This window comes from Pangasianodon hypophthalmus, chromosome 4, assembly GCF_027358585.1.
Source record: "Pangasianodon hypophthalmus isolate fPanHyp1 chromosome 4, fPanHyp1.pri, whole genome shotgun sequence".
Lineage (NCBI taxonomy): Eukaryota > Metazoa > Chordata > Actinopteri > Siluriformes > Pangasiidae > Pangasianodon > Pangasianodon hypophthalmus.
The window spans coordinates 18,712,514-18,736,730 of record NC_069713.1 but is presented as its reverse complement, the minus strand read 5'-3'; the positions used below and the strand labels follow the sequence as shown (position 1 = coordinate 18,736,730).

General features: G+C 37.6%; 2 protein-coding genes across 4 annotated transcripts in view; one reads left to right on the top strand and one right to left on the bottom strand.

Moving 5' to 3' along the window:
* The window catches only part of rap1gds1 (RAP1, GTP-GDP dissociation stimulator 1), a 33,612-nt gene extending 30,016 nt beyond the window's left edge, over window positions 1–3,596 (bottom strand). For all 3 annotated transcript variants that reach the window (XM_026936697.3, XM_026936699.3, XM_026936698.3), the window contains exon 1: window positions 3,186–3,596. In XM_026936697.3, the coding sequence (XP_026792498.1) occupies window positions 3,186–3,195 (10 nt within the window). In that variant the 5' untranslated portion in view covers window positions 3,196–3,596. The remainder of the gene's footprint in view (window positions 1–3,185) is intronic.
* Window positions 3,597–12,629: 9,033 nt separating this feature from the next.
* On the top strand, window positions 12,630–24,144 carry slc1a1 (solute carrier family 1 member 1). Its single transcript, XM_026936726.3, has 12 exons — window positions 12,630–12,914; window positions 15,993–16,133; window positions 17,400–17,492; window positions 17,597–17,711; window positions 18,092–18,134; window positions 18,215–18,319; window positions 18,480–18,664; window positions 18,777–18,884; window positions 20,626–20,748; window positions 21,191–21,385; window positions 21,591–21,725; window positions 22,574–24,144. Exons 1-12 carry the CDS (start codon window positions 12,809–12,811, stop codon window positions 22,812–22,814), a joined length of 1,590 nt encoding a protein of 529 aa, XP_026792527.1. The 5' UTR covers window positions 12,630–12,808; the 3' UTR covers window positions 22,815–24,144.
* The last annotated feature ends 73 nt before the right edge of the window (window positions 24,145–24,217 follow it).

Below are 24,217 nucleotides of genomic sequence, written 5' to 3'. Positions count from 1 at the left end.
ACCATTTTTACAAAAACTGCAGCTTTTCTCTTACGTTTTTTTAATTAAAGCTAAAAAAGCTAAAAGGTTTTCTTTTGGTTATGGAGATTAAGTTTAGGGTTAGATGTAGGCATAGACATAGCATTAAATTAACTGATTAGATTAATAATTATGGCAATTGAAGGTCCTTACACCCATACTAAGACAAGTATACTGGAGTGATTGAATACACTGAAGTATACACTCACTGGGCACTTTATTAGGAACACTATACTAATACTGTGTACAGCCTCCCTTTGATCTCAAAACAGCCTCAATTCTTCGTGGCATGGATTCCACAAGATGTTGGAAACATTCCTTTGAGATTCTGGTCATGATTGTCATCCCACAATTCCTGCAGATTTTTTAGGTGCGTTTTCATGCTGCGAATCTCCCGTTCTACCACATCCCAACTGTGCTCTACTGGATTCAGATCCTGTTACGGGGAAGGCCACTAAAGAAAACTGAACTCATTGTCATGTTCATAAAACCAGTTTGAGACGACTTTTGCTCAAGTTTTGACATGTTGTACATTCTGAGATCTTTTTCTACTCACCACAATTGTACAGAGTGGTTATCTGAGTTACTGTAGCCTTGCTGTCAACTCGAACCAGTCTGGCCATTCTCCGCTGACCTCTCTCCTCAACATGGCATTTCAGTCTCCAGAAATGCCGCTCACTGGATGTTTTTTAATTTATTGCACCATTCGGAGTAAACTCTCAAAGGCTGTTGTGTGAGAAAATACCAGGAGATCAGTAGTTCTAGAAATACACAAACCAGCCTGTCTGGCACCAACAATCATGCCACGATCAAACTCACTGAGATCACTGCGATTTTTCCCCATTCTTATGGTTTATGTGAACATTACCCGAAGCTGCTGGCCCATATCTGCTTGATCTTATGCATTGCACTGCTGCCACACGATTGGGTGTTTAGATAATTGCATGAATAAGTAGGTGCACATGTGTTCCTAATAAAGTGCTCGACGAGTGTATATTGAAGTGCTTGACTATATATGAAGTATATAGTACAGTGATTGAATATATTTTAGTACATACTGAAGTGATTGAATATATTTTAGTATATACTGAAGTGACTGAATATACTGAAGTATATACTGAAGTGACTGAATATACTGAAGTATATACTGAAGTGACTGAATATACTGAAGTATATACTGAAGTGATTGACTATACTGAAGTATATACTGAAGCGATTGAATATACTGAAGCGATTGAATATACTGAAGTATATACTGAAGCGACTGAATATACTGAAGTATATATTGAAGCGATTGAATATACTGAAGTATATATTGAAGCGATTGACTATACTGAAGTATATACTGAAGCGATTGAATATACTGAAGTATATATTGAAGCGATTGAATATACTGAAGCGATTGAATATACTGAAGTATATACTGAAGCGATTGAATATACTGAAGTATATATTGAAGCGATTGAATATACTGAAGCGATTGAATATACTGAAGTATATATTGAAGCGATTGACTATACTGAAGTATATACTGAAGCGACTGAATATACTGAAGTATATATTGAAGCGATTGAATATACTGAAGTATAAACTGAAGCGATTGACTATACTGAAGTATATATTGAAGCGATTGACTATACTGAAGTATATACTGAAGCGATTGAATATACTGAAGTATATACTGAAGCGATTGAATATACTGAAGTATATACTGAAGCGATTGAATATACTGAAGTATATACTGAAGCGACTGAATATACTGAAGTATATACTGAAGCGATTGAATATACTGAAGTATAAACTGAAGCGATTGACTATACTGAAGTATATATTGAAGCGATTGACTATACTGAAGTATATACTGAAGCGATTGAATATACTGAAGTATATACTGAAGCGATTGAATATACTGAAGTATATACTGAAGCGATTGAATATACTGAAGTATATACTGAAGCGACTGAATATACTGAAGTATATACTGAAGCGATTGAATATACTGAAGTATAAACTGAAGCGATTGACTATACTGAAGTATATATTGAAGCGATTGACTATACTGAAGTATATACTGAAGCGATTGACTATACTGAAGTATATACTGAAGCGATTGAATATACTGAAGTATATACTGAAGCGATTGAATATACTGAAGTATAAACTGAAGCGATTGAATATACTGAAGTATAAACTGAAGCGATTGAATATACTGAAGTATAAACTGAAGCGATTGAATATACTGAAGTGACTGAATATACTTTGTTTACTTTGTTTCAAGTAAAGTGGTTAGTATGTGGTTTAAAGAAAAAAAAAGTGAAAGCTGAGGCCCAGTTCTTCCTTCACCAGTCTCCTCTCCATACAGCTCATCCCTCAGTCAGAACAGAGATGGATGTGTGCAGGGCGTGGATGAGTGTGACCTCTTTCAAACACACTCACCAAGAGCTTTTGCTTTTATCACGTCTATTTGTCGTTATGATTGCATTCCGAGCTCAACACCACGTACAAAACGACATGTCCTGATGCAAAGCATCCAGTGTGAGGGGAGGGAATCGGGCAGCGTGAACACTGACAGGGTCCCTACATCTCCAAGCCGTCTACAACAACCGGCTTGCCATTTAACCCGCAATGATCCACCAAGCTAGGGTTGAGGGATTACTACAGTAAACAGTGCCTCGATAGGCAGTATGTGATTCAGCTCAGAGAGGTGCTGATCACTGATGTCTGATCTCTCTCTCTCTCTCTCCCTCTCTCTCTCTCTCATCAGCAGCAACATTTCCATTACAGCACGGTGAAGCTTTGACAAAATCCCTGTTATAGCCTCGCTATTTCAGCGTCGTTGATTTGTATTTAATCCAGGATGTTACACCAGCACAGCAGCCATGCGTGTAGGGGTTTGTGCTTGCAGTAATCTGAGCATGTACAGTTAAAGTGCTGCTTCATGTTTTCTCTTCCTCCTCCCTTGATGCTCTGACAGCCACAGTAACAGAAACCAACAAGCAAACGTGCCTACATGGGAAAACGGAGATATTTCACCTAGCTAGCCTGGCTTTCTCACTGAAACAACACACATCCTGAAGAAGAGGCTCGAGCGGTTTCTACATCTGAATCAGAGCTTGAGTAAAATCAGCACATCTCCATTCCCAGAAGTGTAAAAAAGCCACACTTACCCATTTGCATGAGGGTGTTTTAGTCCTCTTGTTTGGGTTCAAAGCTCCAATATAAATGCGTGCCAATTTATATTTTCAACTCCTAGCAGGCAGGTGACAGGAGAAGCTTCGCTAATGCTTTTTTTAATTATTATTATTTATTTATTTATTTTTCAGTTTGCTTGGCAGATATCCGGGCAAGGCCCACCTTAACCCACGCTGCTCCAGCTACACACACTATCCACTCTGCTTTATATTTAAACGCTCAAAGCTCTCCGGACAGTGCGGAAAATTCCCAGCACCCCGCTAGTCTGATGTCGGCGGTTATGTATTTTTATTCGTATAAATTAACCAACACGGACATGAAAATAACACACCGTACTATGCACTTCCTCCTGCCGGAGCAGACCGCTTTCAAAGCACCGACGCCGAGAGAGACGAGGCACCGCCTTTCTCTCCGCTAATTGGCCAATAGACCACGCCGAGGTCCTTAGGTCGACGCTGATTGGACACACACAGAAGTCTCGCGCTCGGGCTACGCCTTTTAACGAACGTGATCCCGCCCCCAGCTTGACGGCCACCGTGTGCAAGCAGAATCATCAGATCTGCGGTCCGAGGCAGAAAATATTATAGATTTGTGAGACAGTTAACACACTCCAGATTCCCCCAATGTGATATTTTATTAGATATCAGTTGTTGAAGAGGTACACTGAAAAACAACTGGCTATGTCTTTACAGATATTGTATTGTGCAAGATCAAATAGATTCATTTTAAATCTTGGGCATAAAATGTACCTATGTAATTTATTATTAGTCTTATTATGCAGCATTACAGATGTATAGATCTGGCTTATGTGTATTGTGTGAATCAAACATGTAAACTATTCAGACAGATTTGTTTCCTTTGGAATGGCTTTTATTGTTATTCATGTCTTATTTATCCCATGTAATGAAAAGGCTCCTTCTCTCAGGAATATGTTATTTACTATGTGATTTGTTCAATCTGATTGCTAAACATTTCAAAGTTAGTAAATCTCCTGCTAAATGTGGCATTTTAAAATGTGGCTAGTAGAAATTATTTACTTACTAAAATCTCTTAAACCCATTAATAATAATGAAAATTTTTGTTATAACCATATATGTGGTTCTTCTTCCTTTCATTCTGGACACTCCAGGTGGTTTCCTTCGAAACTAGTGGATTTTTTTCATTTTCTCATTTCCCTGCCTAGTACTAATAGTAAAGCCATCACCTTGTGGCTCTGACCTCACACGAGCAGCTGAAAGTCCCAGCTACCACATGCTCATCCTCTTTCCCATTCTAGCCTTGTAGAGGAAATGGATTCAAGATGCAGAGCACAGCAGTCTTTTAGTTCTTTACATTTTTGCTAATCTTGTTATTGTTATTTTTCAAATCTGCGCAGTCAGAGAGAATGTTGAGGCGCATCATAGGTAAGAGTAGTTAACAATTGACTGTCTTGCCAAAGAAGACATATTGTTTAAGTTTGCATGTTGAAGTGTGGATGCTGCAGATAAAGAGTGACTAATCTTAAAATCTTAGAAAGTCCATAAAGTTATAGTTTGTGTGAATTGTTGAAACTTTGTCAGTTTTCTCACGGTTTGTGTATTTCAGGGCAGAAGTGAAGTGAAAAGCAGAAACAGCTGAAGAGGCTGCTAGGAATAATTAGGTAAGCTCCTTCACCAAGTTGCAGTGGCAGGAACAAAAGCAGGCAAAATACTCCATGGAAGAGGGGAGAGTGCCTTTACTGCTTTGCAACACAGATTATATGTGCTGGCATTGGCCATGGGCTAAATGCAAGAGCTGTTAGCAGAAATCCAACAGCAAATTGAAGTACAGAGCTTGAGGCAGCCTAGTAGACCTTCATATTCTGATGTTCTATAAGTGGCTGTGTCTCATTCTCTGAACCTGAGGCCCATGTCAGCTGAGGGTTGTGATAGTTCGACATCAAAGCTGACTGAAGATTGGAGTGTAAACCAGGAACACAGCACAGCAGCAGCAATGAATGCACTACAGTCTGGTGTTAAGGCTGCCTCGGCAAAATGAAAGTTGAATTCTCTGCCCAATACAGCTGGTTAAGTGCCTAAACAATTTCGTGGTACATCCATCCATGTGAGTGGCTTGGATAGTCTACAGTGTAATGATTTCTTTTGTAAGTCTTTAAGAGTGTTAAAGCCAGGATTTGATAAAAGAGCATGCATAATGGCTGCAATGACAGATGCAAAAACCTCAGGCTTCTGCCTCCATAAGAGAGACTGGTTGCCTCATTTTTAGTACATTTTTAGTTGTGCTGTATACAGCCCCGATATAGAACAAGCAAAGCATAAGATTCACTGGTTCTAAGTTGACTAGTTAAAGAAGCAGTGGAAACCAAGGCCTTATGGGTCACTAGGCAAAAATGTGTAGAGTACACAGTGAGGCCAGTCATGGGCTAGTGTATCCTGAGCTAGTGTTCTTTCCAGCTCTACTGTTGACAGTAAGTCGATTTGGCATTGGAGAACAGGCCCATCTGTGTCCTGCCAAACTATTCCCAGATCTAGGATACCACTTCTGGGTTCAGACATCCCTCTCTCAGGTGTATACACTGTTTCAACAGCTGTACCATTGTGCCATCCCAGCAAGTGAGATGCTCTCAGTGAGGCTAACCTGACCTGCCTCCTGTGCCTCTGTGGCACCACAATGCCCCCAGCTAGTGAGGGAGGTATCCATGGTGACTATCTCCACAAACAATGAGTGGCCTGGTCTCTAAATTTCAATATAATGAATGCTTTATTCATTTATTTATTTTTTAAAACTAGGCAAGTCCTTATCTTTCAGGAGAGTGAGAGAGAGGAATGAAAGTCTCAAAAAATCTGTCAAGACATGACAACAATTTATAGTCAAGTCATAGTAAGTTTTTTCTCTCTAAAAGTAAGTTTAGTAAGAACCTTTGCTGTGAACTCAAAAATCATTATACCTGATGTATAATTGGTATGCTCATCTCTACAGTTTAAAGAAATATATTTGTATATCACTTTTAACAACGTTTGTCACAAAGCATCATACAGAAATCCTGAGTAGACCAAGATCCCTAATCCTAATGAGCAAGGGAACAACAGTTAATATGCTGTCTCCTAATAGTATATAGAATATTCCACATGGCATTGCATCTTTGTAAAATGTAAATTAACTGGAATCATCTTGGCATGAACCATAATAAAGCATGGACTGCCAGCCTCACAGATAAAGCCTGTGGGATTATGAAACAGTTCCCCCCAAAGGCCGTTCTGTGCATTAGATTTTGTGAAATAAATACAAAGCTCTTCATGTTTTTTTCCTGTTTTATCTATATAACACTTCAAACACACCAATGCATCAAACTTACTTCATTTTCACAACTAGAACACAATGTCGTTTTTGCAATTTTCCTTGGGTTCTGGCATTCATGTGGATGTTACTTTGAGACATACCACTTAACTAAACATTGTTGCAGACCAAGTACACCCCTTCATGGCAACGGTATTCTCTAATGGCAGTGGCCTCTTTCAGCAGCATAATGTGCCCTGCCACACTGTAAAAATTGTTCAGGAATGGTTTGAGGAACATGACAAAGAGTTCAAGATGTTGACTTGGCCTCCAAATTCCCAAGATCTCAATCTCGAGCATCTGTGGGATGTGCTAGATGAACAAGTCCGATCAATGGAGGCCTCACCTCGCAACTTACAGGACTTACAGGATTTACAAGCATCTGCTGCTAACATCTTGGTGCCAGATACCACAGCACACCTTCAGAGGTCTTGTGGAGTCCATGCCTCGATGGGTCAGAGCTGTTTTGGTGGTACAAGGGGGACCTACACAATATTAAGCATGTGGTTTTAATGTTATGGCTGACTGGTATATATTTAATGAGTATTTTATATTTAAATAGAAATATGAATACAACAATGTATAATTCAAAGAGATTGAAAACATCAATTTGTCTGAAAATCCTTTCGGATAACACTCAAAACACACACATATACACACACAAATTATTTATTAAATACAGTGATTATGTATTCAATAACACAGTCCAAACGAATAAAGGATTATTAGCAATAAACATACAACAATTATTTGGTACAATGTAAACATTTGGCAAAATACTATTATACTTGTAACGTGTCCTAACTAAGGACAATGGCAGGTCACTCTACTCCTCAACTTCCTCTTCCTCCACCACCTCTCCATCATCATCAAGCAGCTGCCCATCTAAGATGCATTTCTCCCTCCATGCCTTCATAGTCCATAGCATTGTGCTCTGTGAAGGTCCAACAGCAGTGAGAAATTTGTACATGGGGTATATTAATTATGTGATTCTTTAATAAATTCAACACTATTAAATAGGTCTGAGCCAAATCAAATTCAGTAAACATGCTCCCTGAGGAAACAATAACTTATAAATCTGACAGATATTGCACAATAACACTACAATTAATACACAGCACAGTAAGAAAGTTATAAACAGGACGTAGTTGCCAGGAGTTTCTTGCCTGTGTTAGCATTTAAACTACACCGTTTTTTCTGTTTCCATTAATGATTTTGAGCTATTGTCTTCTTTTGTTGTAAATTTCACTTTCCCCTTCTGTCGCATTTTCATTTTTTCAAAGAAAAATATTCATCAGTCAGAGGATACTTAGAGTAACAATGTAGAGGTGTGTAAATTCGTGAAGGTGATGTCCGATGCAGTAATATGCTCTGGCCCTGTCCCAATGTGGCTGTAGCTTACAGCAGGTTATGGGCAGTGGACTGCTAGATGTCCAGGTGGTGTTCTAAAACAATGTGGGCTTTATAGATAATTGGAGTAGTTTTGAGGGCAAGGCTGGCCTGTTAGGGCGGGGCAGTATACATCTCATTTGGGAAGGTGCTGCTCTCATTTCTTGCAGCATACTCACATAGTCTTAGAACAGGCCTAGTTATCTGTGAGCCAAGGCCAGGGAACAGACAAGCAGGCTAAACCGACCATCTGCTAGCTGCACTAAGTAGTCACTCAGGTTCCACTATATTGAGACTGTGTCTGTTCCCCAAGCTTCGACAAAATGTAGAAATACTCAAACTTTGTTTTAGTAACCTAATTAACATAAAATAAGATCATACTGAATGTACAGCCAGCACCTTTGAACTGAAGATAGGACTGTTAAATATTAGATCTTTTATATCTAAAGTGCTTATTGTTAATGAAACTATTACTGATCAGATGTTTTTATGATCAGATGTGAGTTTATTGTACTGTGTTTAACAGAAACATGGATTAAACCAAATGAGTATCTAACATTAAATGAAGCTAGTCCTCCCGGATGCAGTCCCATACATCAGCCTCTTCTACCTGGCAGAGGAGGAGGTGTCACAGTTATTTATAATGATAGTCTAGGCAGCACACAAAAACCTGGACATAAATTCAATGCATTGAAGTTTTTTGTACTAACGTAACATGTGTAGCCACAAAAATAAGTCTACTCATTCAATTCTGCTAATTATTATTTACAGACCACCCAGGGCAATATTCTGAATTTCTTTGTGAGTTTGCAGATCTCGTCTCACACCTGGTTGCTTTTTTAGACAAACCAGTAATTGTTGGAGACTTTAATATTCATTTTGATCACCCGGAAGACCCGGGTGTTGTGTCCATTCTAGATTTAGTAGGGGTTATTCAGAACATAATAGAACCCACTCGGTAGTGGTCACACTCTTAATTTAAAATTAACATTTGGATTAAATATAGAAAATATAGTCACATTTCCACATTTCTGAAGCTATCTCAGATCATTACTTTATCTCATTTAAAATGTGCTACTGTGTCAAACATACAGCTACTACACTTCAGCTACTTCACATAGTGTTATCAGTAATTTCCCAGAGTTATCAGTTTTGATTAGATCACCATCTGACCCCACAGAACTTACTGAGGCGGCTGAATGCTTAGAGTCAGCGTTCTGCTATTCTCTAGATAATGTAGCACCACTTAAAAGAAAAATAATTAGAGAGAAAAAACTAGCACTCTCTTATATAGTGATCACCTTAAAACAGACCACTCGAAAACTGGAATGTAAATGGCATCAAACTCAATTGGTAGTATTACATACAGCATGGAAGGAGAGGCTCCTGAACTATAGAAAAGCTTTTGGCTGCTAGAATTAGAAGTAAAATTAACTAGGAATAAGACCACCACAGAAGCATGTATGCCATCAATATGTAGTAGCGATGACTTCATGAATTTTTTCAATGACAAAATTGAAAATATTCGGCATAAATTCAGACTATTACTTTAAAGCCAGACAATTTGATAACTAACCACATAGATAACAATATAACCATATCAGATCAGTGATTAAAATGTTTTACTCCCCTTCATGAGACTGAACTAATTTCACTAATTTCCTGACCAAAATCATCACCTTATATAATAGATTGCTTACCTAGACGTTTCTGCAAACAGATACTACCAGAAGCAATCAAACTTCCTCTAAAAATAATCAATTCTTCCCTTAGCACTGGCTATGTACCTAAATCCTTTAAACTAGCCCCTTGTCAAACCCCTGATTAAAAAATTTGACCTCAACCCCTGTTAGCTGTCCAACTATAGGCCAATATCAAACCTCCCCTTTATCTCCTAGATCTTAGAAAAGGTTGTAGCACAGCAGTTATGCTCATACGTACATAGAAAAAACATTCATGAACTCTATCAATCAGGATTTAGGCCTCATCATACCACAGAGAAAGCGCTGGTTAAAGTGGTAAATGACCTACTACTGGCCTCTGATCAGGGTTGTGGCTCCTTGCTTGTGTTGCTTGACTTTAGAGCAGCTTTTGATAACATGCTATTCTCCTTGATAGACTAGAAAATGTTGGAGTTAAGGGAACGGCCCTCTCCTGGCTCAAGTCTTATTTGACTATTTGTTATCAGTTTGTAGATGTAAATTGTGACTTTTTCATGATTACTAAGGTAAAGTTTGGTGTTAAACAAGGTTCTGTTTTAGGCCCACTGCTTTTTTCTCTATATATGCTACCTCTAGGTAAAATTATTTGTAAACATGGTATTGGTTTCCACTGTTATGCTGATGACATTGTTGTATGTTTAAGCAAACCAGATGAGTGACACCAGCTTAATAAAGTTGAGGAATGTGGAAAGGACATTAGAGACTGCTTATTAATTTCCTTTTATTTAATTCTGACAAGACAAAAGTACTTAAACTAGGACTATATGCAGCCAGAAGTAAGCTTTCTGATCACATAGTAACTCTGGATGTCTTTTCAGGTACATCATTTGCAGCAGTTAAAGACTTGGGTGTAATTATTGACTTCAGTCTATCATTTGAAGCTCATGTAGCTATTATTAGGATAGCCTACTTTCATTTCAGAAATATTGCTACAATAAGAAATATACTGTCACTACATGATGAAGAAAAACTAGTTCATGCTTTTGTTACCTTTAGGTTGAATTACTGTAATGCCTTGTTGTCTAGATGTTCCAGTAGGTGAGTAAACAAGCTCCAGTTAGTCCGGAATGCAGCAGCTAGAGTCCTTACTAGAACAAGAAGATATGACCACATCACCCATATCTTATCCACACGATTGGCACCCAATCAAATTTCAATCAAGTGAAGAGGCTAACCACTGGTTAATATTGAAAGAAATGGCTAAGCAAAAAGCTCAACTAACCGCTACACAGAAAAGGAAACTGAGGCATGAAGAAGGGTAGAAAAAAGGTTTATTATGAGAGGACATATTTGTTTGAGCACGTTAGGAATACAGCATGTCTTAATTGCATCTGTCTAGGTGCTATTACATAGGAGAGTGATTTGAATGCAGCTGAATTGCCTGCCAAGATGAATATAAAATATAAATAAATATGTAAAGTCTTACACGGACCCTTACAGTAAGCTAATGCATCCATGCATGTGTACACATCTTTAACCAGCTGAGATGTTGCCTACAACATAAAATATCTCACAGTAATTTACAAATTATTTGGTATAGAGATTTGTATCATGTCACAGAGCACAATTGCAAATGCACTCATTGCTTTGTAGTGTAATGGTAAAAAAAAACATAATAATAATAATAATAATAATAATAATAATAATAATAATAATAATGGATTTAAGGAGCCAGGATCTTTAACAGTTCATTATTTGCCACATGTTCTCTGGCACATGGGGGCAGTATACATCACCATATCACTGCCACTGGTTTCTGAACAGGAAGGTCTTTGATAATTGCATTATAAACTGTAGCCCTACAAAATGAAAACTATGCACATGCTTTGGTGTTAATCATCAAATTAAAAAAAAAAAATCCAGGTGATCAAAATCAAAATAATTATTATTTGTATATTAGAATTGTAAATTAGAATTAGTATATCTAATCCACACTTACAGGCCTTTTATTTCCTGGTATCGTACTAATATGAGTATTGTTTTGGTAAAGGCTCGACACACCTTTCTCTAACAAAATGAAGGTGCCATAGAAAAATTATGTAATGTTTAACTGGCATGCCATAAAGTGCTATGTTTTTGTACTGTGATGTCACTGTGGAATGTGTGGTATCAATTATTACAAAATTTCAGGGAAAATCTCCAGCTTTTGTATTTTTTTATGTTTTCAGGAGAAGAGCTGTCAGGTTACAGAATTATGGAGCACAAATAAACTCATTACTTCAGAAGTGGATTGGTTGAGTTTAGATGAGGCTTTTAATGTAATCTAAAAGGTTACTGATTACATTTAAGTTATATAATTTATAACAGTGCTGGATTGCATTTCCTAAGTGATCTATTTAACCCTGTATATTTCAATGTTGAACTAAAACAGGTTTTTTCATTTGCAATAATTAAAATTTTTCAGACCAGAAAGCCCATTCAGCAAAACACAGTGATGTAAGCAAATGTGTTTCAGCTATCAGTTATCTTAACAAGACTGAGCAGAGAGGCTGCAAATTTGGTTATTGTATACATTTCTCCAAAATGCAGCACATTTCTCCAAAATGTGACAATTTTGTCAAATCTCCTTCTTTGTGTTTATATTGTATTTATGTTCAAATTTAGTTTGCCTAGTCTATTACAAGATAATGCTCACAGGTTTTGTCTTTTTAATGAAAGATGTTAGATGTTGGGTTCAGTTCACAAAGATTACTGAACCTTCAGAAACTAGTACTGAAAGCAGAAACTACCCAATTAACATTTTTTAAATAGAAAAAATAAACTACCCTCAGAAAAGAATATATAAACAACGAAATAATAAACACCCTTCTATAACAGCCTTCTGTGTAAAAAGGTGGCATAACATCCACCCCCACATAATCTATAGTCACACTGCAGAAAACAAGCACTACAGCCAGGATATCTGGTCAAAGGTTATCATGAGCACCAAATCCTTCTGAACAGCTCACACACTCATTCTGCGCACACTTCACTTACGCTCGCTGCTCCTGCCTCCCACCCCCCACCCTGTTGTAACTGACAGCAGCATCCTTTATAAAGCCGCCCCGGCTGCGTTTGGAAAAGCTCCCTTGCTGCTCATCCGGGTGTAGCCTTTTGAGAGGAATAGTGGAGCTACAGAGAGGTGGCAAGTAACGTTTTGGTTGATTATTTGCCTTTGTGCCTTGCTTTGGACTATGAGCATGGACATGTTGGCCAAGAAGGAGCGGAGAGGCAGGGATGTGAAAGGCATGCTGAAGAGGAACTGGGTTCTCATAGCAACCATCGCCTCTGTGCTACTGGGTAAGGCTCCTACAACATTATAGATCTGTCTGAATGTAAGACAGGTGGCTCTGTGATGAAGAGCTGCATGTTTCCAGAAATTATGTTGTCTTTCGGCTGCTTTGTCTCCTCTGGGGTTTTTTGTGTGTGTTGCATGCGAGCATGCAGTGACAGAGAGCACCTCCATTCTTCTGCAGCTGCAGCACTCTCCTTCTCTCTCTCTCTCTCCTTTTTAAATCTCTCTACAGAGTACTATTTGTCCGTAGTGTGGAAATCATTCAACAGATCACAGTCATTGACATAATGCTGGCAAATGAGACATTTATATGCCTTTTCCACTATAATTTCTTTGTCTTTTGTTGTACCATGTAGCTTCATACTACAGTCTTTGCAATAACCAGTGTGCTATTTACAGCCCTAGCATTTTAGATATTTCAGGTATGTTGGGTTCATAGCTGATTAATCACTGATCAGTTTTCTCTTGGTCTCAGTATGTGGGCGTGTCTGTGTGTGTGTGTGAGAGAGAGAGGTTGGTGTCCCTGTCTCACTTGGCTGTTCAAACATTTAGTGGCCACCACAGAGAAGTGTGACTAGACTCAGCATGTGACAATGAAAACTGTCCTTTTCATTACACATTAACATCCAGTGCTGGTCTTAATTATTCTGTTAACGGTGAGCCTTTGAAAATCCCAGGACTATGAACCTGTCTAGAATAGCAGCCCTCCCGCACAGCTATGTAGTGATATTTACTGCAATGGTCTATTGTACAGAAACACTTGCAGAAAAGTCATGTCATATCATCATATGATTCACATATAAAATGTTTGGTTGACACATTTGATTTTTTTATCACATGATTCAATTACTTGCACTTGTGACTCACTGTCTCCTGCTGGGAGTGGTCCTACATGAAAACACCAAAGATTGCACTTACCAAGAACAATGTATGCCCAAGACTAACCCCTGCCTCAGCGGAAAACTTCACTTGGATACGCTGAAGTTGTACCTAAAAACTTCTGCTGTAATCATAAAGACTATGATTCAACACACTTAGTGCTGTTTGATTTATAATGTACAGGTGTGGAAGAATAATAATTTGTATTATTATTGATGTGTTCCATTTTCCTCTCAAGGATTCTTCCTCATGTCGTCTCTGGGAGTTTTTCGCTTGCCACTGTTGCATCTGGCTTGGTTATTGGGAATTTAGTTTTACATCTGGATGGCATGTGGTTTTATTATGTGATCACATATTATCAACATGTCAGGCAGATTTGAGCGATGTGCAATTTCAGGACTTAACATGGTGAAATGCACCTTCATGTTTTTTTACCATGTGATCACATATTCTTCAAATAATTGTGGTGAAAAACATGTATGTGATTTTTTTAGGTAAGGGAAAAACTACTACCAAAGTTCGGTTAGGCATCCTGAACAAAACCTTTCACACACCAAATCTAGCCATTTGGTAACCATTGAAATATGTGACTAACAACTGTCACTAACAATGTTGTGTGGTATTATATCCAACTCAGATAAAACTAAGACAGGCATCAGTTGTGTTGAGAGGCATTCAAGTGTATATGACTCTCTGATGATGAATGAATATGGTCTGATTAGATTGAAAATATATTGCGTATTACTAAATGGCATATTTAGATACGTGGATATCCTGCTTTGCGAAGTACTGCCATGTGTTTGACACAAGAGTCTTACTATACTGATTTCATGCTGAGTGAATTGTAAGATGCTGTAAATTGCTGATTGCCCCATAAAGGCATACTATCGCACAGTTCTGCATTTCTGTATTGCCCAGCTGACAGTTAAGCAATTCCTTTATTGCAGCTATTCACTTACAAAGTATAACAATAAAGTTAATACGCATTGTTCAAAATCTTAGCATACAAAAAAATTAACAAAAAACTGTACAGCACAAAATACTAGTAATTCAACAGTCTTAAAGGATATATGGAAAAAATACCTATTGGTTATTACTGAAGTTATAGTTTATCCAAAAATTATTTGTATACAGTTTTCCCCTTTCAAAATATATCAGCTACACATGTTTGGTGCCCAAAGGCTAGTTCTTTTGTTATGAGCCCAATGTTGTTAACAAGTAGGACATTTCATTAGGTTCATTTTGTCTAATTAATCACACACTTAACTCAAAAGACAGCGTTTTTATATTCGTCAGTGTATCATACAGTATAAGACACCACATAAGCATGTCTATTGGAGATTATTTAATAACTGAGAAGTATGAGACAAGTGTGTGATGATTTTTTTAACAGATAAACTCTCCCTAGCCTATCAGAACTATTATTTAAAATTGTGATATATTATTTAGTCAAATATCACATATGATTCTAAAATGTACTTCCTGTAAGAATGTACCATCCACTATTATCAGCTATCTATGCCAAGCATATCAAGCGTCATACTTTCATATCTGGGATTATGCAGTAAGACTAATTCCTCTGTGATAACGTTACTTGGAATAAAATTTGGGATTCCAAAGATATGAATAAGTCTCCATGATCTTTTATTACTCAATCATTTTATTCAGGAGCTCAAAGTAACTTGGATGTGCTGTCAGGATATTTACTGTAAAGACAGGAATTTCCCAGTATTTCATCACTATGACCGTAATTCAGTGTAGGAGACTCATTCACATAAGCATTTATCATTCCAGGCTTCAATATGAGTCATTACACAGAGCTTTTAATGATTGCAGTGCTCGTTTTTTTTGATATAGTAGCAGTTTTGTCTGCATAAAGATCTGTGTGCACATCTGATGACTTTGCTTTCAATAGATTGTACCAATACTGGAAAAGTTTGTTCTTGTTAACAGCTTGAGTGGGATTTGAACATCCCTTCACTTTTTAACTAATCGGAGAGCAAAACAGACAACAGTCCTCTCCTCAAGGGATCATTCCTGAGAGCTTACTGATATAAAGCAAAAGTTTGTTTTACTGAATTACCCATGACTAATCAACCAGAAAAAGCTCATGTAATATTTTAGTACTTGTGTGGAATTTTACTACTATTCATGAAAAACTTCTCTCTGTGTGTGTTTGTGTGTGTCACACATTCCTTTTTCAGGAATTGGACTGGGTGTGTTAGTAAGGGAATATGCTGCACTCTCCAACCTTGACAAGCAATACTTTGGTTTCCCTGGAGAGCTCCTGATGAGAATGCTAAAGCTCGTTATCTTACCCCTCATAATCTCCAGCATGATAACAGGTAACAATCTAGTTATCTAGTTTATAATAAATATGATAACATGTAAAACCTCAGATGCTTTCTCACTGGAAATACTGGAAAGGTTGTAAGGTAATTAAATTAAATTGTAGAAGGTAATGGAAGCACCCATTAGCATGACTAAAACTGCATGCCACATTTGTCAAATTATGCCCAGTAGTTAAAGGGGCAGTTTGTAGTTTTTAGAGCCGTCTGCTCCCTGCAAACTGATTTGCAGTTGAAAATGTAAACATCGAACAGGCCTTTCACTTTCTTCTAAACCAACCCCACCGCCTCTGTTAAAACTATTATGTATGCCTTGTGAATTTCCTTTTCGAAAAAAAAGGGCCAAAAGGTCTAGAAATACATATAAAAATTACAAACCGCAACTTTAAGAAATTTCAACTGCAGCAGTATACTATATTGCATAAATTAATCTAAAATTTAAACTTTTTATATTATTATTTCACTGTAGCCTTACAATTTAAATGGAGTTACCTTTTTTTAACATGGAGGTGGTTAAATACTCAACTGTGTTAAAATACACGGTTGAGTGAGTAGTCTATGCAGTAGTATTTAGTAAGGTAAACAAATCCTCCACTCAATAGAGCTGCTCTTACTGCTGCGGCTGCTGCTGATGGTACATAATTATCAGCCTTTATCAGAGTGTACAGGAAAAATAGCTGACAGAAAGGCCATGAAAAAGCCACATATCAGGTGAAAAGAAGCTCATGTAATGATAAACCTTGCAGTGTAGACAACTATACTGAAAATAAACATTCAAGTAAGGTCAGGCCTCACTGATGCAAACAGGTTGGGCTGAGTAATATAGTGTTTGTTATTCATTATCACAGTATCACATTATCCAGTATGTAGTGTGTTGTTCTTTGAAACAATACATAATACATTGTGCGCCGTGACCATTCTGATCATTCTCAGAGGTATCAGATTGATGTTACAGTGGGTGTTGATGAATCCCACCATTGATATGGTCCAGCATTGCTCCAAATAATGCAGGCCAATTACTAAAATGTTCATCAATGTGCTTGCTTTAAATAATGTGCAAGACATACTGTATCATAGTCAAAATATGCAGAAATCCAATTGCAATATGATATTTCTATCCCTAGTGTGCAAATAAATCTTTATTGTTGCACAATTTTTGCGCCAGTCTAGTTATTTTATATTCATTTTGAGTGAAAGTTATTATTTAAACAAAATGCTAACATTACTATGAAAAAAACTGACAATAAACCTTTTCTCCTGCAGGAGTAGCAGCTCTGGATTCAGAAGTGTCAGGCCGCATTGGACTCCATGCAGTCATCTATTATTTCTCCACCACGATCATAGCTGTCATCCTTGGTGAGCAACAGGAACACAATTAAAAATCCTTTTTAATGATGATGTAGAGAACATTTGTGTTCTACATTAAAACATTTCACTCAAAAACCTAATATCCCCAACAGGTATAATCTTGGTAACAACTATTAAACCTGGAGTCTCTCAGACAGCAGACAATATTGACCGAGCTGGATCCACTCCAAATGTCACCACTGCTGACACTCTGATGGATCTTATCAGGTAACTAGTTCCTCATTATTTAAGCATTCCTCATGTTTAATGACAAATCTAAGAACTCTGATACTGATACTGAAACCTTGAGTGTCATCTGATATTGATTTTTCTTTAAAAACTACTAAGCTTTAAAATGATTATTTTTAGTCACTCTTGCTGTTCTTAGCGCTAGGCCTCATGGCTTATCTTGTTATCACATGACCTGCTTTACTCTGCTTTATATTGTTATGTTTGACAGTTCAGGTTATATTTGTTACAGGATCAGAACAAATTTGTTTTTTTCTTCTCTGATATCCGATCCACCATTTTTTGCTGGTGTTGGCCAGTTGAGGGGATTTGATCGGTGCCATTTCTATTTAATACCTATCTTATTTTTATTTCATTAGGAATATGTTTCCAGAGAATCTGGTGCAGGCATGTTTTCAGCAGGTAACTGATAGATCTTGAATGAATGAATGAATGAATGAATGAATGAATGAACTATGTAACCATGTATATCTCTCCTTCAGTACAAGACCCAGCGCAAGGAGATAGAACCGCCTGTATCAAACACCAGTAATATGGTTACAACAGCATTCCCACCTTTAACCACCATATTGACAACTGTTGCACAGGTAAATGGGAAAACAGTTATAGTTAAAAAACACAAGTTCTAGTTAAAAAAAAAAAGAAATCTCTCTTCTAAAGTAACACAGATGGAAGACTTCAGATACAGGTGAATCATTGTTTTGGACAGTAGCACCCATAATATATCTGTCTGCCTATTTTTAACAGAACCTGACTAAAGACTACACTATAGTGGGTACGTACTCAGACGGCATCAATGTTCTTGGCATCATTGTGTTTTGTGTTGCGTTTGGACTGGTCATTGGCAAAATGGGGGAACGGGGACGTATCCTGCTAGAGTTTTTTGATGCCCTGAATGAGGCTACTATGAGACTGGTCCAAATCATTATGTGGTCAGTACTTTTTCTTTAATGCTTCATTATACAATATACAATAGTAATACTTAATAAATTTGTTTTTAAATCTTAAGTCCTGATGACAGTGTTCTTGCTTTTGATTTTGTAGTTACATGCCAGTGGGTATCCTATTTCTGATTGCTGCTAAGATCATTGAGGTAGAGGACTGGGATATCTTCAGGAAAATGGGCCTATACATGGTGACTGTGCTTAGTGGGTGAGTATCTGCTGAAATGCTAACATTCACTTATTGATTGTCAGTGAAGTGGATATACTACTGCAGTCATGGTAGCCTTTTCATCCATGATACTGTGTTATATTGGCTGTCCCTGTCCCTGACCAGATAAGAACCAAGGACTTCTAAAATTGCTCAACCTGCGGATACAGTAATAGGACCTTTCGATGGCTGTAAGCTCCCCTAAATTTCCAATGACATGAATAATGCTGCTGACCCAACAGCCGTGAGGAGATTCTGTAGGTGCAGCTAACTGAAGTGGAAAGGAAAGAGGCTAGAGAACTGCTGCTGCTGAGTCATACCAAGAACATTTCGATTCTCACATGACTGGATAGAAGATAAATAAAATGCGATCATGACCTTGTTGAAATTGCAAGGTGTGCGTAAAAGTGAACACTCCTCTCTAATCCATCCATCTAATCTTATCTTAATGGTGATCCCTCCCTAGATAGATAGATAGATAGATAGATAGATACATACATACATACATACATACATACATACATGCATACATACAGATTATAGATATACAGTAAATATATGTAGATATATAGAAGGATAAATGAGAAACAGGACCTTTCATCAGAAACCTCTTACAACCTCTGAAGCAGTTTGCTTGCACAGCTTATGAAGGACTTTTGTCCAAAATGTCCTGTTTCTCAGGAAACTTTGTGTACTAAACTTTTTTTTTTAACTACATCTACATTTTTACTGAAGTACACTGCAGTTACTTCCTATATAGTATATATCTATAATCCTGCTGGGATTAAACTGCATTTTCAGAATCCAAGGAAAGCTGGGGCAAAAAATTTTACTAATCCAGGTCTTTCACAAAAAGGTCACCTATCCGGTTAACATTTAATAGTAGTTAGGAAAATGCTAACTGAGTTTGAGCACATAAAACATATCAGAACCTTTGCAGTGTACACTAGTGGTGATATAGTGCTATCTGCTACTACTTGTGTTTGGCAAGGTGTGAATTATAATGAGTGCCTCTTTGTGCAAGTTTTTAACACTAAAACAAGTTCTTTCTTTTATATTTACCAAGAGGTAGAATTACACAGAACTGCATAAAATAAAACCTGAACATGCTTGATATCTAGTCCACAGGCTGACATAACTTTAACAAAATTTGTATAAATAATTTAGAGTGCTTAATACTTTTTCGTATTGTACACTATATGGCCAAAAGTTTGTGCACACCTGACCATCACACACATATGTGGTCTTCACCAAATTTTTGCTGCAAATTTGGAAGCGCACAATTGTCTAGAATGTTTCTTTATACTGGGGGCACAGTGGCTTAGTGATTAGTACATTTGCCTTGCACCTCCGGGGTTGGGGGTTTGATTCCTGCCGCCACCCTGTGTGTGCGGAGTTTGCATGTTCTCCCCATGCTTCGGGGGCTTCCTCTGGGTACTCCACTTTCCTCCCACAGTCCAAAGACATGCGGTGTAGGCTGATTGGCCCAGGCCTCCTCGTCTGACATCAGTGCCTGACCTCACTAATGCTCTTGTAGCTGAAAGAGCACAAATCCCCAATAATTAATTATTGTTATGTATGATATTAATTGGCAGTAGTCTGAATTTTTTTAACAATTCTAAATGTGGCATTCCCTAACATGCATTTTTCAAATCTACTACAGAAAGGGCAGATTATTTATCCTACACTGACTCAGATATGCACAATATTTATATATACTGTACTATATCTGACTTCACAGACTTGCCATCCATGCCATTATTTTCCTACCCCTGATCTACTTCGTCTTTGTAAGAAAGAATCCATTCACATTTGCTCTGGGGATGGCACAGGCTTTGTTAACAGCTCTAATGATCTCCTCAAGGTGAGCCTCAGCTTCTAATGCATTCTACAGTGTCTGAAGAGTGTGAACAGTAATTGCTAATCAGAGGTTAAATGGTCAAGAAGTGACTAAGTTAAGGCTGTTGTGTAACACAGTCAGATAAGATGTTGTCATATTGCTGTGACGAGGGTTTGAGTGTGTACGTGACAGATGAAAATGAGTGGGCGGATAGTGTGTAGTGTGTAGCTATAATACAATAGATGAACGCGGTGAAATCTCTTGGTCTGTTTTAACACTGAGCAGATTTTTTTTTTGTGGGAACAAAAAGATTTCTGATTTAGAGTATAATTGATAGTTTTGTTCTTTTTGATGGCTATGTGTATATTTGTGAAATACTAAAGTCAGAGATTTAAGTAGGAATATTATAAACTCTGAAGTGAGAACTAAAATTATTATATTAAATATTACACCTGCTTTCCTTTAGCTCTGCGACCTTACCAGTCACCTTCCGATGTGCAGAAGAAAATAATAGGATTGACAAGCGGATCACCCGGTTCGTCCTTCCAGTGGGTGCCACCATTAACATGGATGGTACAGCACTTTATGAGGCAGTGGCGGCCATATTTATTGCCCAGCTAAATGGCCTTGACCTTGATGTGGGACAAATAGTGACAATTAGGTAAGTATAGATTAGATTCCATTCACATCTGGGTAGAATTTTCACCATGTACCATTGTACTCTTAACTGAAAACAGAATTAGGGCTGTACATTTGTTACTATTTTATGAGGATTTTAGTGCAGCAGTGATGTTTTTAAATCATTTATGTCTTGTTATTGAAAACCAGAAGACTCAGCAGTAATTTAATTAATGCTACCTCTGCAGTATTACAGCAACAGTAGCCAGCATCGGAGCAGCTGGAGTCCCTAATGCTGGACTGGTAACCATGGTGATCGTGCTGACAGCAGTGGGCCTTCCTGCCACTGATGTCACTCTAATTGTGGCTGTTGATTGGCTGATGTGCGTATCTGAATTACTAATCAGATTCATATTCATTTGAACAGCTATCTCAAAACAGTATTCAGGGAGTGGTAGAAAACACATCAGGGAATGATGTACTTTATATTTTCAGTCTTCCAGGTCAGTGAAGTCATTGAAAGTTAGAATGGACTGATTTGTCAATTTGACAATTTACTTTGTGTACAGTTTATTCATATATTCACTTCATATATAATGGAATAACCTACATTACTTTCAGACACAGTGTCTTGGAAATTGAATATACAATTATGCATCCTTTAACATATTTTTAAATCTTGTAATCCATTGCTAATAATGCAGTCTTAATCAACATTTTTCATTTTACTCAAACACAGATGACTACAAATTCATAATTATGGAGACTTGATGTCAGGAAAGACCAGTCAGACTGGGCAGCTTTTTTGCAGTCTTGTCTCACACAGAATTTGTGCATCTCATGCCCTTTAGTGTAGAAGGAGTGTGTGTAGGGTGTTAATTCAGTTTAGGGCTTAGAGGCTGGCATTAGGTGGTTTAATGGACCACATGAATGCCGACCTTTTCTAATCCTCAGACGTTGCCATCTGAGGGGGAAATTAGAGCTTAATACCGAGGGCTCTGAGATGGAGGGAAAAGTTAGCATTTTCAAGAAATAGCAAGGAAATAGGACACCCCTGAAGTCTACATTTATTAAGGAGAATCACATTTGGTTAAAACTTACACATATCGGATCAATCTATGTGTACTAAACATTCTTTGCATTATTCTTTTTCAGTTTGAATATTATCAGTGTTAACACCATGATGGTCATTGTGAAACTTTTATTCTTTCCCCCTCACTCTTTTATTTAGTGATCGTTTCCGCACTATGGTCAACGTGCTGGGGGATGCCTTCGGAGCTGGAATAGTCCAGAAGCTCTCGAAGCGAGAGCTGGAAAGGATGGACCTTACTTCTGATGTAGACGTGGCCAATCCGTTCGCCCTTGAGACCACTCTTGATGATGAAGAGTGCGAGAAGAAATCCTATGTCAATGGTGGCTTCACTGTGGACAAGAGTGATGCGATTTCTTTTACAGAGACCTCACAGTTTTAGACCCAAGCCAGTTCTGGATGATTGGATTGAATTACCTCTAGAAGAATTCAGAGGTACAGAAAAATGAAATCAGTGCCATTACAAGGGGGAGGCTCATTCCAGAGGACATGTTTAAATGCAGACATTATCAACAGCTGTCATTACTGTTCTCTCCCCATATTTGCCCTATTACTGTGCTGAACCTACTACTTTCTTTGTGCCAAGTCATTCATGGAATTGAGGAAAAAATGTGAGTGCTTCCAAAATGTGTTTTCCTGTTGCCAAGGGATATGCAAAGGCACTTTTTAAACATTTTCTTATCTGCGTTGTGGTTTTTAATGGTTGAATACTAACAGTTGTTCATGTAAATGTTCAAAAATCTGTTCTGCTTTAGAAGTATGTTAAATATTTGTGATTTTTACTGTGCCAACAAAGCAGATTTATGTATACTGTATGTATTGCAACAAAGAGCATGTCCTTAACAAAACTATTATATTTATGACCTGTAGTGTTAAAAAGCAATATGGTACTGCTCAGCCTTGTAATTGGCTTTTAGCGGGTTACTTTAAAGCATCTCTCCCTCAAATCATGAATCTTACCATACAGTCTGAACACTTGCTGTTGAGATGTAAGCTATGAACATCGTAGATCTCTAACTTGTGCCAAATTCAATGTTTTAGTATGAAGGAAGCTATTAATATTTAATGAAGTATTGCATGAAGCAATATGATGAACACCTCAGATGTGGCCTTCGAAGAATGAATGATTCCTGGATAATTTAATTTCCCTCTCAGTAGCTATTTTACAGTTCCATTATCGCATGATAATGTCATCGATCTGGGAGGATGAAGTCAAATGGACTCCTCCTCCCATGCATACAAAGCATGCTATATCCATGGAGCACTGCTGACTTTCTTAGAATCTCAATGAGAGGAGCTATTCCCATCTTTTTTTTAACTGTTTTCATTTTCCTGGTGTGTAGGAACACCGTGTAAAAACTACTGGGACACTTTGCACAGGTGCAGAGACAATATAAAGTGTTATTTAATATTCCCATCAATTTGACTATAGTTGATGTGGTTATATATTAGTGCCAATCAATTTATTTTGTTATTACTTGATTTACATGTACAACTTTGGATTTGTGAGCCAGGCTGGAAGTGGCAGAGGAAATGATCATTGTTATGATGATATGATTGATATAAAATATGGTGAACCAGAATTTACATTGTATAGGCTGTTCAAAGCACATTTTTGTCAGAGTCTCAGTCAATTACAGTCAGTTAGCTTACAGTATAACTCAACATGTTATGTAACTACAGAAGAATAAAATACAACAAATCTGAGTGTATACTCTGTTCTTTGCTTCCTTGATTGCTACATTAGCTTATCTATTGATTTAATGAAAATATTTTATAAAATTT

What these genes read in the sequence shown, in the direction of transcription:
- slc1a1 (XM_026936726.3), top strand. Translation starts at nt 12,809, where the DNA reads ATGAGCATGGACATGTTGGCCAAGAAGGAGCGGAGAGGCAGGGATGTG. An exon ending in ATGGTGACTGTGCTTAGTGG is followed by an intron (nt 18,885 to 20,625) that starts GTGAGTATCTGC and finishes CTGACTTCACAG; the next exon opens with ACTTGCCATCCATGCCATTA. An exon ending in GGACAAATAGTGACAATTAG is followed by an intron (nt 21,386 to 21,590) that starts GTAAGTATAGAT and finishes CTACCTCTGCAG; the next exon opens with TATTACAGCAACAGTAGCCA.